This window comes from Podarcis gaigeae, assembly GCF_964106915.1.
Source record: "Podarcis gaigeae genome assembly, chromosome: 9".
In the NCBI taxonomy this organism is placed as follows: domain Eukaryota; kingdom Metazoa; phylum Chordata; class Lepidosauria; order Squamata; family Lacertidae; genus Podarcis; species Podarcis gaigeae.
In genome coordinates this window covers 79,632,964-79,647,387 of record NC_139685.1, presented here as the reverse complement: position 1 = coordinate 79,647,387, position 14,424 = coordinate 79,632,964, and the positions used below count along the sequence as shown (strand labels likewise).

General features: G+C 54.6%; 1 protein-coding gene across 1 annotated transcript in view; it reads left to right on the top strand.

Annotated features, from left to right (window-relative positions):
- Nucleotides 1–1,129: 1,129 nt before the first annotated feature.
- RAB11FIP5 (RAB11 family interacting protein 5) overlaps nt 1,130–14,424 on the top strand; it is a 53,447-nt gene continuing 40,152 nt past the window's right edge. Inside the window, exon 1 of the mRNA XM_083757076.1 lies at nt 1,130–1,644. Coding sequence (XP_083613202.1) covers nt 1,259–1,644 — 386 coding nt within the window. The 5' untranslated portion in view covers nt 1,130–1,258. The remainder of the gene's footprint in view (nt 1,645–14,424) is intronic.

The following is a 14,424-nucleotide window of genomic DNA, read 5'->3' as shown; positions in this document are numbered from 1 at the left end:
CTGCCACATCAGTGGTTAATAGTCATAGAATCACAGGCCTGTACAGACAGGTAGCCGTGTTGGTCTGCCATAGTCAAAACAAAAAAAATTCCTTCCAGTAGCACCTTAAAGACCAACTAAGTTAGTTTTTGGTATGAGCTGCTTTCGTGTGCATGCACTAGATGACCCTGGTGGTTCCCTTCCAACTCTGTGAATGCTTCTGTTATAGCTGAAGAGCTGTTCAGAGGGAAGAGGGAGCAAACTTGTTTTCTGGTGCTCCTCCAGAGGGGAAGACGGGAACCAATGGAATCAAGTTACAAGAAAAGGGAAGAACTTTCTGGCTGCATGCGCCAGCCATTCAAAAGTCGAATGGGCTTCCTCGGGAGGTGGTGGCCTCTCCTTCCTTGGAGGCTTTTCTACAGGGGTTGGATAGCCATTTGTGAGAGACGGTTGTGCTGTAATTCCTGCACTTGAGGGGGTTGGTCTAGATGACCCTCAGGGATCCCTTCCAACCGTCCAGTTCTATGATACTATGATTCAAATACTCCCAGAAATAAATAAACGGGCTTCTCTGTGGCAGTCACTGGAAAGGGCTCCGGGGGCGGCCATCCCACAGAAAGTTTGGCATGTGCCCTGCCAAACCGAGTCTAGCCCAGGCTGCCATTCACCAGTCGAGCCCAAGGAGCGCCCCGCAGTGCCAACGGGGCTGCCCGGGAGAGCTTGGCTGGGGATCGTGTCCCTCCTGCACCCCCACCCCCTGGGCCGCCCCCGCCGGGATTGGCGAGGGGGAAGAGCTGGCCGCCTGCCAGGGCCCCATCGGGGCTCAAAGCCCGGATTCTGCAAAGGCGCACCAGCGGCGCTCCGCGTTGCATTTCGCGGGTTGCAAAGGCGACGGGGGCAACCCGTCCTTTGCATCTCCCCCCGGGGCGGGGCGGCGGCGCTCGGATCCTGCCCCGGGCTGCTGGAAGGGGGGCGGTGGAGGGAAAGAGGAAGAGGCGGTGCCAGCAGCCCCCCGCCTTGCAAGCGCCGCGTCTGCAGCTGCCGAGCTGTCCGCGCGTGCGACGGGGCGCGAGGAGGAGCCTGCGGAGGAAGGAGGGAAAGAGGGAGGGGAGAAGGAGGGAAGGAGAGAAAGAGGGAGGGAGGAAGGAGAGGAGGGCGGGCGCGTCTTGGCCAGGAGCGAGCCGAGGAGGCCGGCCGGGCGCCCGGACAGACGGAGGGACGCGGAGCCGCCGCCGCCGCCGCTGCAGAGGCCCGAGCTGGTGCGCCTTCTCCGGCGAGGATGAGCCGGGTGTCGTCGGCGGCGGATGAGGCGCCGTCCTCGCCGCCGCCGTCGTGGCTGCCCAGCCACGTCCAGGTGACGGTGGTGCAGGCGCGGGCTCTGCGCGCCAAGGGCGGCCCGTCGGGCGACGCCTTCGTGGCTCTGCAGCTGGGCGGCCAGAAGTACCGCACGCCGGTGGCGCCGCAGCGGAGCGGGCCGCGCTGGGCCGACGAGTGCGCGCTCCAGCTGCCGCCCACGCCCGGCCCCGACGACGCCGACGACGACCCGGCGCTCCTGCTGCAGATCACCGTCTGGCAGCGCGCGCTCGTCGGCACCGACCGCTTCCTCGGGCGCGCCGCCGTCCCGCTGCGCCAGCTGCTCCAGCGAGGCGGATCCCACCCGGACCAGTAAGTGGGGCTGGGATGGGGGGGGGGTGCCCCTGAGCCCGGGGACGGGGAATGGCTCACCAAGGACCAGGAGTGGGGTGCGGTGCTTTTCTTTGGGGCAGCAAGAGTGCCTCTGAGCCCGTGCAGAGCGCCCCTCCGACGCCCTGGGGGTTTTGCCTGAGGGCCTGCAGTACCCGAGCATGGGCAGAGCGCCGCGGGAGGCGAGGGCGAGGCAGGAGCGCCGCTCCGCAGCCGCCGTCGAGTTTTCCGTTCTGCAGAGCGCACTGCGGGGTTGCGCGCCGGGTGTGCAAATGGGGCGGAGGAAAGGGGGCGGCAGCTCCTGCAGTGGGTCGGGAAGGCCAAGTTGGAGGGGGGGCGCCTCGCATGGACGCCCCAGGTCTCCAAGGCCGAGCCGGGCGAAGTCGACAGCAGCTGCCCCAGCGGGAGAGGTGTCCGCCCGGGTTGCTGCCTTTGCGCTTCCCGGCGGAGGAGAATTGCAGAGTCACTCTCTTTGCGTCCGGTTCCTGCAAGGATTGCTCCTTGCACCTCGCAGCCGCGAAGCCGCAGGGCCTGCTCTCCCCCCCCCCCCACCTGGGACCCTCCGGATGCAACTTTTGGACTGCAACTCCCATCAGCCCCTGCAAGCACATAAGGGGGGGTGCAGTCTGCCAAAGGGGTTCTCTGGGACGCACAAGGCGGCTTGGACCCAACCCAAATGCTTTTTTGGCTGAGACTCTCAGCACGCCTTAGCTTTGGGCGTCCAGTGTTGGAAGATTCCGGACAGAGAGAAGAAAGTCCTTCACGCAGTGCATAGTTGAACTGTGGAACTCCCTCCCACTGGAGGCAGGTGTGAAAAAGAAGAGTAGTCAATTAATGGTGGAGCAGAGGGCTTGCGAACACAACGAGCCACAGGTGTAGAACCTCCACAGTCAGAGGCAGTGCTGCCTCCAAACACCAGTGGCTGGGATTTGCATGGCCAGAGTGCTTTTGGCCAGTCCCAATTTCCTGGGGTGAGAAGGGCTTCCTGCAGCCTTTGAAAGGCTCATTTTGGGGAAGGAAGGCAGGCAGGCGGTGAGCGCGTCTCCCCTGTCCTGGTGGGGCAAAGCTCAGCCTCCCCCTCCAGCCCCCTCTTCCTGCTGGGAGGCCTGGGGGACTTCCGGTTGATAGCTAAGCCGAGAGCAAGCGGGGTTCAGCCTTTAGGGGAGAATCCAGCTTTTCGGGGGGAAAGGGGGGCATTGAGGCCTGAGCTTAGGGGGCTCAGCGTGTCAGCCAAGTGGGGCTCCTGGTGTGCCCCCCATGCCAGGAACCTTGCAAGGGATCTCCTGCGGGGGAGAGAATGGACTCTAGACTTTCTGTTGTGGCAACCATAACCTCGGTTTATGGTGCCATTTGGCTTCTATATCTGAGTTTCTAACCCTGGTTTTAATGTGTTGCAACCATTTGGAGATATTTCCCCCTTTAAAATATAAAGCAGCAAAGAAATGAAATTAATAACAACCCCAACTGCAAATTTTGCAGGGGGAAAAGTGCCTAGACATTCCGTTGTGGCCACAATGATAACCTACTTAAAAAAAAAAAAAAATTATTAACCAATTTCAACATAACAATTTGTCAATCCTTGTAATCAATTACATTACCCCCCTTTATTCCCCTCCCTCTTCCCCCTCAAAGACTTCCCTCACCTCCCATCCCTGATTTTTTTACCTATCTTGTTTTCTGCATGTTATAAAATTGTAGATATCCTTGCTTTGTCTATCACATGTTCAACTAATAAATGTGTGAATGTTTATTCCAATGATAACCTACGCTTAATGTGCCCTTGGCGATTAGCTCCTTTCCAACCCTGGTGTGGAAGAGCCCTTTGAGGTAGCCTGAGAAAGGACCAGGGGGGCGCTGCCTGCGGGGCCCAGACAGGACCATCGGGAGCGACCTTCTCCTGAGTCAGGCCCCTGGACTCTGACTGGCAGCCGTGGCTCTCCAGGGTTTCAGGCAGGATCTTCTCCTAGCGCTGCCTGGAGATGCTGCCAGTGGGGATGGGAGAGGGACCCTCTGCTTGCTGCCAGCTGCTCTCCCCCTGAGGCTGTGTCCCTTCCCCACTCTGGGGCACCCATCACCAGCCTCTAGCCTTTCTGCAATTGGGGCTGTTGAAATATCCTTTGCTGGTGACTAGCTGAGTTTTGGGAGGTGAAGGTGCTTCCTCTCGCTTGCATGTCAGCTGTCTAATAATAATAATAATAAAAAATTAAAAATTAAAAAAACCTCGCCCATCTGGGCGGCTCTCAACAGAATATTAAAAACAAAATAGAAGATCAAACATTTAAAACATCCCTAAACTGGGCTGCCTTCAGATGTCTGCTAAAAGTCAGATACAGTGGTACCTCGGGTTAAGTACTTAATCCGTTCCGGAGGTCCCTACTTAACCTGAAACTGTTCTTAACCTGAAGCACCACTTTAGCTAACGGGGCCTCCTGCTGCCGCCACGCTGACGGAGCCCGATTTCTGTTCTCATCCTGAAGCAAAGTTCTTAACCCGAGGTACTATTTCTGGGTTAGCAGAGTCTGTTACCTGAAGCGTATGTAACCTGAAGCATATGTAACCCGAGGTACCACTGTACTAAAAACACGCTAAAACACCAAACCTTAAAGACTTCCCTAAACAGGGCTGCCTTCAGATGTCTCCTAAAAGTCGGATAGCTGTTTATTTCCTTGACATCTGACGGGAGGGCGTTCCACAGGGAGGGCGCCACCACCGAGAAGGCCCTCTGTATTGGGAGCCCCTGTTTTGCAAGGGAGATCCGTTCTGCTGCCTCTCCCACCTGAGGAGCCACCTTGATCCGAAGGGGCATTTGATGTGCAAAACGGATCGTGGGAGACAGGAGCAGGTGGCTCTGACATCCCTTTGGGGAGCTGCTCAAAGACCCAGCGCTGCTCAAAGGAAGACGTTCTCGTGACCCAAATACCTTGTGCAGGTTTGCTTCACTCGCACAGCTCTGCCCCAAGGCTGATAGAAATTCTACGCAGCAATTTCATCTTAGAAAAAATAATGCTGAGTTCTGTGCCCGGTGCCAAATGTTGAAGCTGTTGAGAGGCACATGAGTCCCAACATAGTCTGGGACAGCCTTTCTCCACCTGTGGGTCCCCAGATGTTGAACTACAACTCCCATCACCCCTAGCTAGGAAGGCCAGAGCTCAGGGATGATGGGAGTTGTAGTCCAACAACAGCTGGGGACCCGCAGGTGGAGAAAGGCTGGTCTAGGAGATGCTTTTGGAGCTCAAGTAGCCAAAGAAAGTTGAGCCTGCTTTAGCCCTGCACACCTCACTGCAGGAACGTTGTCAATTTGGTTAGCAATCTGCAACGCACAACCTCTTCTGGTCTCTGTGTGTCCCTTGTGTCTTCGTAATATCTTAAGGGTCAGGGGCTTCCAGGCTCCCAAGAGACGTGGAAAGGTCTGTTGGTGGGACCCCCGTGGGAAGGTTTAGGAGTCTGCAAGGCCCACCCTGCATTCATCTGATTGGGGGCTCACTGGCACAGCACCCAGCTTCAGTCCCCAGTGGCAGCATCTTCTCCAGGCAGGATGGGAACGTCCCCTGTCTGAAACCCCAGACAGCCTCTGCCAGTCAGTGTCTGGAGGCAGTTGGATGGCAGCTAACGGATTGAGGTTGAATCCTGACAAGACAGAAGTTCTGTTTTTGGGGGACAGGAGGCGGGCAGGTGTGGAGGATTCCCTGGTCCTGAATGGGGTCACTGTGCCCCTGAAGGACTAGGTGTGCAACCTGGGGGTCATCCTGGACTCACAGCTGTCCATGGAGGCACAGGTCAATTCTGTGTCCAGGGCGGCTGTCTCCCAGCTCCATCTGGTACGCAGGATGAGACCCTCCCTGCCTGCAGACTGTCTGGCCAGAGTGGTGCATGCTCTGGTTATCTCCCGCTTGGACTACTGCAACTTGCTCTACATGGGGCTACCTTTGAAGGTGACCCGGAAACTACAACTAATCCAGAATGCAGCAGCTAGACTGGGGACTGGGAGCGGCCGCCGAGACCACATAACACCGGTCTTGAAAGACCTACATTGGCTCCCAGTACATTTCTGAGCACAATTCAAAGTGTTGGTGCTGACCTTTAAAGCCCTAAACGGCTTCGGTCCAGTATACCTGAAGCTGCGTCTCCACCTCCATCATTCTGCCCGAACACTGAGGTCCAGCTCCGAGGGCCTTCTGGCGGTTCCCTCCCTGCAAGAAGCCAAGTTACAGGGAACCAGGCAGAGGGCCTTCTCGGTGGTGGCGCCCGCCCTGTGGAACACCTTCCCACCAGATGTCAAAGAGACAAACAACTGTCTGACTTTTAGAAGACATCTGAAGGCAGCCCAGTTTAGGGAAGCTTTTAATGCCTGATGCTTTATCGCCTTATTATTATTATCATTAATTCTGTTGGAAGCTAGGGAAACGCAGACAGATGGGCGGGGTATAAATAATAAATTACTACTAGGTGTGCCGGTGGCCTGACTCTGTATAAGACAGCTTTGTACGTTCAGAGTCAGTTGTGTTTCCTCTGCCACTGTGGGATCTCTGGTGCCTCAACTCTGTGTGCCTGTGAGAGTAGACTTGAGGGCTTCCTCTTGGGACCCTGAATGTCCGTGTTGTTCGTTCCAGGACGAGTCCTGGAGCCCACCAGCCCCTCTCCAAGAGAGCTGCCACCTTGTGCGTGCAGTGAGCAGACTGTCTGGGCTGTCTCCTTGCATTGATGGGCTAGCCATGGTCCTTTCCCTGAGCTCATGCAATTCCTCTCTGGCCTGGCCTTCAGCTGGAGGAAGGGCTCAATCCTGGAAGCCATTGGTCAGTGGCCTGATCCAGCCCCCCCAAAACCTCTCCTTCCTTGGAGGTTTCTAAGCAGAGGTTGGGCGGCCGTCTGTCTTGCATGCTTTAGCAAAGTTTCCTGCATTGCCGGGGGCTGGACTGGATGACCCTCGGGGTCCCTTCCAACTCTTAAGATTCTATGATTCTGTGTCCAGCAGTCGGCAACAAGCGTGCGTCAGAGCCAGTGCCCTGCTGAGCAAGTAGCCAGTTAATCTCTCTTCCCTGCCTTGCATCTGGAGGGAGAAATTTTCAAATTGTCTTTATTCCTTCAAAGGGCTTTAAACTCACTTCCTGCCTCCCCACCTTCAGCAATTTTCTCATGGCAGCTATTAATTGGAGGAATGCAGACAAAAACATAGGGGCAAATGCCTTACTGGACAAGGCAAAACCCCGCAAGCACCAGCCCAGTGACAGATTAAAAACACGAGCTTCTGTTTGTAATGTCATGCATATCCTGGCTTGGGCCTGGGCTTTTAGGGAGGAGCGTGTCTGCATTTTGCAGGGTGGGGCTTGAGGAGCCTGGGTTGGGCAGAGGGGCCCTGCAAAATGCAGCCCCCATGCCCTCACCCACAAGTTTGTAGCACTCCTGGCTGCTTTGTCAGCAGACTGGGGTGGAAATAGGCAAGGGTGTCCTTGCAACCAACCCCTGCTCCTCCATTCTCTCCTGACTCAACAAAAACAGCTTTCCTGTCGGGTTGGCCTTCCTGTGAACCAGCCAATGTTTCCATGCGACCAGATCATCTCCTTCGTCCTTTGCAAGCAGGTTTCCACCAGCGCATCTGCCTGGTTGCGTTCTGCGTTCTCTCGTGTCTTTTCCTGGCGTACGACCTGTTCCTTTCCCGCCGTGGTAGTGCAGGAGTTCGTCTTGGGTCCTGCTTGCGCCGCTGGGTGTCCTTGGCATGGGCCCAGTGCCCTCCCTGCACCCCTGGCGTGTGGCTGCCTAGCTGACGTGGGCCTGGTGCGCAGCCTCTGCCTCTTGCCCGCCTGTGCATGAAGAAGGGGCTGGTGGTGGGAGCAGCAGTGCCACTTGGGGAGCGCATCTGTGTCTGGGGCAAGGGAGCCCTTGACTTCAGTCACAGAAATGTGGGTTTACAGGGTTTGTGCCTGTGAGCTGCCTTGGGATGAAATAAATGGCTTTCAGCAGGTGGAAGCATCGCAGGGGGTTAGACTGGATGACCTCATGGGTTCCTCCCAGTTCTGCAATTCTCTGAACCTTGAGGCGTTTTTCTTGTACGGGGCTGTGGTTGGTCACAAGTTGTTGGCCTCCAGTTCCCATCAGCCCAGTAGCTGGAGGGCACCAGGAATGTATTGCTTTGGTTTTTAATTCTGCTTTTCGTCTGTTTAATTCGCCTTTCTGTCCCATAAAATGCAAAGGCCCCATAACATGGAATTTGAAACCCGTATACCGAAAACATCATATGCTGCAGAAAGTGCCCCCAACTCCTGCGTGTGGCCCCCACCCTCCTGCAGCAGCTGAAAAGTAAAAAAGCGAGTAAAAACGCTTTGAGCTGGTGTTGGAAGGTCAAGGGATGGCAGGATGGGGGCCTTTTTCTAGGAAGCGTTTCCCTTCAGCGACAGAGGAGGGAGGGCTCTTGTGCTCTGGTCCGGCTTGTGCTTTTCCCACAGAGGTACCCAGCTTCGAAATTCACCAGCGCATTCTGCACCTGGCCATCGGCCACTTGTGGCCAAGCGAAGATGCCCGGGCGCCCGGCGTCTCCACCCCCTGGAGGCGCACACCTGGGGATCATTGGATTCTAACTGTGTCCACACACCAACACCCCGTCCTGTGGAATTCTACCCGTGATGTTTTATCTGCACGATCAGAATGAACTTCAGGAACCAAAAAGTCAGCTTGGAAAATACGACTTTCCAGCCTTCTGCCCCCAAAATGGCAACTAGGCATTCTGCTTTGGCGACTGCCACCCTGGCTCAAGCTGCTATTTAGCACCTGGCTGATATATATATGAGGTTCTAATGCAGATATCTGGTTGGCCACTGTGGCAGCAGGATGCCGGCCCTGATTCCGCAGGTTCTTCTCTTGTGCGTATGCCATTCCTTGAGGGGGCTTCTGCTGTGACAAACGGCCCGAGCTTTGAGGCTGCATTGGGGGGGGGGTGGGGTGATTGTGGAGGCTCAGCTGTGTTTGGCCAGGAGGCTGAGGCCTTGGCATTTGGGCAAAGCAGGCTGCTGGCTGGCTCCTTGGCGTCTCTCCCGGCTGTGCTGCTGCTGGGGGCTTCTCAGTGGGAGGACTCTGGCCAGGCCTGCTCGTGGGTCAGAATGAAGCTTCAGAGCCCTGACGCTCCAGAGTCTTTCCGTTCTGCCCCTGCGGGGTGGATGAGCAGGGGAGATGTACAAGGCAGTGATAATGTTGCATGCCCGATGCGCTTTCAAGGTCTGCAGCTCCTGTCTGGCTCAGCAGCTTCCGCAGGGATCGCTGGGCTGGCATTTTTGCAGTCAAAACCACAGGAGGCTCTTGGTGTTGCCTTGAAGGCTAACAGAGGCGGGGGGGGGGGGTCCTGGCGCAGAGTTTTGTACGCTGAGCTGTTCCTGGAGATCCCCGGCTTCCCAGCCACCGACCGAGGAGCTCATATGCTAGCCTGATTGGTTGAGAAAGTGGTGACCCTTGGGAATCACTTCCAACTCTTTGACCTGTAGTAGGTATTGTTGGGGCTGGGATATTGTTTAGGGGGTTCTGTTGAGGGGTGGTTGCTATTATTAATTTTTGTGCCTTTGTTTTATATCATGATTTATGTGGAAACCTTCAGTTTGGTTATGTACTTTGCGATGTTCTATTTCTTGTTTGACTCCTTTTGTCATGTGTTTTTGTAAGTCGCCTGGAGCACGGCTTGGACTCTGGAAAGGCGGCCTACAAAAAGATGCTCATGTGTTTGTGTGTGGCCACAATCCATTCCACCAGATGACTCTGGTCTAGGGAAGCTTCTGCTGTGACCCATTCCCTGGTCCCTCAAGGCTCTGCCAGGGACTCGGCGTTTGGTGTGGCTGCAACTCTCCTGACTTCCTCAGTGGGCTAATGGATCCGGTCCAAATCTTTCCTCAGCCTGTGTGCCGGGAAAGTGGGACATGCACCTCCCAGCTCTCGCCAGCCATCGATTTTCCTTGGCACACATGCAATGCAATGCGGAATATTTTCTTGGCAGGATTTGCACCCGGGGGAATCCCTTGCGCTTTAAGTCTCCTGACCGGAAAGGCTCCCGTGCAAAGTGGAGGGTGGTGGCTGCCTTAAGCTGGGGGGGGGCATGATGGCTGAAGTAGCCCCCTCCCCATGTGCTTGCTTCCTTGCAGTTCCTTGCCCCCCCCCATGCGCGAGCATCATAAGCCAAGTATTGATGTGCCTTGACTGCTGCAGTTGATGGCGAAGTCCACCAGATCTGCAGCTTGTTTGAGTCTGGGGGCTCCCAGGCGTCTTAGGGCAGAGGCTGGCTCTCTGGCCATTATCTTTCTAGGCTGGGATGCGCGCACATGTCCTCCTTGCAACCGACCTGTGGGGGCCACCGGATCTGAGTGTGCAGCCTTGCGGGCAACTGTAGAGACAGTGCAGGCCACTTGCAATCATTTGTGAGCAGAAAGAAACGGGCCGGCCGTTCTGGCCAGAGGCTGAGGGGCAACTTGTAAGCTGGAGTGGAAGCCCCCCGAGGTTGCTCTTTTAGGAGGGATGAGTTGCGTATAAGTAAAATAAAGTTAACCCCTTCCTATGGGCTGAAGAATGAATATTTAATTAATATTTATGGTATCTGAAAAAGTGTGCATGCACACAAAAGCTTATACAGTGGTACCTCGGGTTACATACGCTTCAGGTTACAGACTCCACTAACCCAGAAATAGTACCTCGGGTTAAGAACTTTGCTTCAGGATGAGAACAGAAATCGGGCTCCGGCAGCGCGGCGGCAGCAGGAGGCCCCATTAGCTAAAGTGATGCTTCAGGTTACGAACAGCTTCAGGTTAAGAATGGACCTCCGGAACGAATTAAGTACTTAACCCAATCAACCACTGTACCCAGAACAAATGTAGTTGGTCTCCAAGGTGCTACTTGACAATTTTTTAATTTTAAAATTATGTGTTATTAAAAGGTGTGTCTTGCACCTTTCTCTTGATGTCATAATCAAACCTAAGTAACAGCAAAATGCTGCTAGCACTAAAGGAAAGCTGGAGGGTTGGGCAGAGGAGTGATAATGATTCCACCCTAAATTCCCTCTTAAAGGCCACTGACACTTGAAGACGGGAGGGCATTCCACAGCTGGGTGCCACCACCCTTCGTTCCCACCCATTGCTCTTCAGGCTGCTGCAGCTATGAGCCCAGTTTCACTTGGTGTGGATAAGTGCGGAGATCAGTCAGGGATGCTTAATTTGATGGGTGATGTAAACACCTGCTGCATAATGTTATGTGTAGCTGAGCTGAACTGACTTGTTGCAACTTAACCAGGTTGTGCGTTCAGCCAAGACAGGACTGGCAGATGCGGTCTCTGCAGGTGTGCCAGGGACTCCCTTCATCCCAGGTAGCCTGGCTGGTGGATGGGGGTTTGAGGGGGGAAGCTTTAGTCCAGCAGCTTCCAGGGGGTACCACGTTGGTTGCCCCTGAGCTAAGATGCATTTTGTACCCCTCCTGAGTCATTGCTGCTTGTCTGTGTTTTTAAAGACATGTATTTTATGGTTGTGTTATCTAATCGATAATGGGGCGAGCTCCTATTTCTCTGTCCCAGCTCCTGCCTATGAAAGTACACCAGCGCAAGTAGATAAATAGGTACTGCTGTGGCGGGAAGGTAAATGGCGTTTCCGTGCGCTCTGCCACTCGTCATGGTGTCTCGTTGCGCCAGAAGCGGTTTAGTCCTGCTGTACACATGACCCAGAAAACTGTCTGTGGACAAATGCTGGCTCCCTTGTCTTGAAGTGAGATGAGCGCCACACCCCATAGTTGCCTTTGACTGGACTTAACCGTCCAGGGGTCCTTTGCCTTTCTTTTACCTTGTTATCTAATACCTGAAACCTGAGCATTTCTTATGAAATGAGAAGGTGGGATTAAAAATTAACCAGAAATAATGCTTCCAGAAATCCTATTGAGTGCATCTGCTTGATGGGTCTGATCTGGTTTTTTACCCAAAAAATGCATTGTCCATTTTTCTGTTTACACATCGTACGATTTCCATGATACAAAATTTCTCTAGAGACTTCCCAACCTGGCACTCTGTGGCCTTCCAGATGCATCTGACTTTTGCTGCCTATTTGTTAATTTTCTCCTACCCTTCCCTTCCTTGGGGCTCTGATCTTATCCTGGTGCTGCAGCAAGGAGCTTGCTTGCCTACAGAATGTGCTGGTGGAGCCAACGGGGGATGCCCAGGACAGTGATTCTGGTCAACATGCAAGTTTCCTCTCTGCTAAACACCCAGAAATGAGCCGATCCCAGCTAGCACTGCCGGGTGGATCACACCCTCTCCATTCAATTCAGTGGACCTGGATGTTTTCTCTCCCTCCCTGTCCATCTGTCCCCGTTGGAGGAGGGAGAGTTTCGGTCATTCATCAAAGGGGATTGTTCTGAGTGGCACAGCTGCCCCTCGCCTGGGAATGGAAATGCCATGCTTCGGAGTGATCCCTCTGCTGTGCGCTGCAGATAAGTCGGCCTGGTCTCTGGCCTTGGCTGCTGCTGGCGCTGGCGCTGGCCCGGCCGCCTCCTTGTTTTGACCCAGCGTGAAAGATCTGCAAGCAGGCTGCCCGACTGGAGCTTGGCAGGCAGAGCCAGGGCTGTGTCTGCAGAGAGGACGGTTCTGGCTTTCCATCTCCTCCTCCTCCTAATGGGGCCATTGGGCAGACTCATGCGCTTCCTGTGTGCCGTTCCTGTTTCTCATTTTGCAAAATGAGTCTGGCTGGCAGAGCTGGAGAGGCAGCCGAAGCCCAACTCGCTTATTCCCCTCGCGTGGCAATGGGCCTTGTCTGAACTGTCAAGAAGATGGATTGGGTCTCCGTGTTAGGGAGAGCTCCCTAAGAGCACTTTGGAGGCGGGAGAAGCGGCCTTTGCCGCCTCCTTGGGGCTTTCCCAAGGGCCAGGGCTTCTCATGAGCATCGGGGTCCCTTCAGAATCCGAGGGTCCAGGCACATCAAGACCCACCTGCACCTAGTCAGTGCGGTTTCTGCTCCAGGGAGCCAGCAAATGAGGATGGGGAGCTCATAATAATAATAATAATAATAATAATAATAATAATAATAATAATAAGTTTTATTTATACCCTGCCCTCCCCAGCCAAGACCGGGCTCAGGGCAGCTAACACCAATATAAAAACAATTGATTGAAATACAGATTAAAAAACAAGATTAAAATACAACATAAAAACATTTAAATGCAGCCTTATTTCAGCGGAAACTCAAATCAAAAACTTTTTTGGGGATGAAAACGTCAAGTCTTCACCAAGGCCAACTATCCAGGCTGGTCCTACATGGGCCAGAAAAAAGCCAGGGAAGTCCCCAAAAAGGAGTTCCATCACAGAAGGAGAAAGGAAAGAGGGGGAGGGGATCAAGTGGATTCCAAGCCAAAGGCCAGGCGGAACAACTCTGTCTTACAGGCCCTGTGGAAAGAAATCAGATCCCGCAGGGTCCTGGTCTCTTGTGGCAGAGCGCTCCACCAGGCCGGGGCCAGTGTTGAAAAGGCCCTGGCTCTGGCTGAGGCTAATCTGGCTTCCTTAGGGCCCGGGACCTCTAGGGTGTTGCTATGTATGGACCTTAAGGTCCTCTGTGGGGCATATTGGGAGAGAATTAGAATTGGAGCTCCTAAGGGCTGCAGGGGTCATCTAGTCCAACCCTCCGCAATGCAGGAATGTGCAGGTCTGTCTGGAGCTCTGGTGCTGACACAGCTGCCCCTCGGCTCAAGTTAAGCCTTCAGCTCTTTTGCAAAAAACTGAATTAAAAGCTTCTCTTTTTTTAAGTTAAAATAAGCGGAAAGTTTCCCCACCACAAGGGGAGGGTTAACCCTTCAGCAAGGATGCCCACCCTAGCTGAGGCATCAGCTAAGGAAAATGCCCCCAGTTGGAAGATCTCAAGACCCTCCTGGGAGGGAAAGTGGCTCAAAGGCTTCCCTCCCTGGCCCCAAGACCTCGCTCGGTGGCTGTGGGTTTCGACAGCGCCAGGAAAGCCCTCTCCCCGCAGAGTCGGAAAGGAGGTCTTGCAGCAGCCTCTGTCCCCGTGCAAAGATTGCACCACAGCCGCCCAGGCGGGGTGAGGAAGAGGGCGATTGCGACACCCACAGGGTCCTCCTGCAGGGACCCCGGGAGGAAGGAAAGAGGAACAGGAGGGGTCATGGAGGGTGCCCCCCCCAGGCAGGGCTGAGGGGAGCAGGCCAGACTCCCTGGCCCCAAATGCAGGGAGAGCCTGCCTTCCCTCTCCCCCAGAGGCAGGCAGGGGCTGAAATGGGAACATGGAGAGATGAGGAGCCCAGTGTTTGATGCAGCTGTTCAGATCATGGGGACGAAAAGGAGTGAAGGCTGGGGGTCTTGGGGATAAGAGCATAAGGAATCAGAAACAAATGTTGAAAAGTACTTTTCCAAATGGGACATGGGTGGCGCTGTGGGTTAAACCACAGAGCCTAGGGCTTGCTGATCAGAAGGTCGGCGGTTTGAATGCCCACGACAGGGTGAGCTCCCTTTGCTCCGTCCCTGCTGCTGCCAGCCGAGCAGTTCGAAAGCCTGAAGTGCAAGTAGATCAATAGGTACCACTCCTGCAGGAAGGTAAACGGCATTTCTGTGTGCTGCTATGGTTCGCCAGAAGCGGCTTAGTCATGCTGGTCACATGACCTGGAAAAAACTGTGGACAAACGCCGGCTCCCTCGGCAAGTAAAGCGAGATGAGCGCCGCAACCCCAGAGTCATCTGTGACTGGACCTAACGGTCAGGAGTCTCTTTACCTTTACCTTACTTTTTTAAAAAAACCCAGAGTCCTTTTTGCTGGGG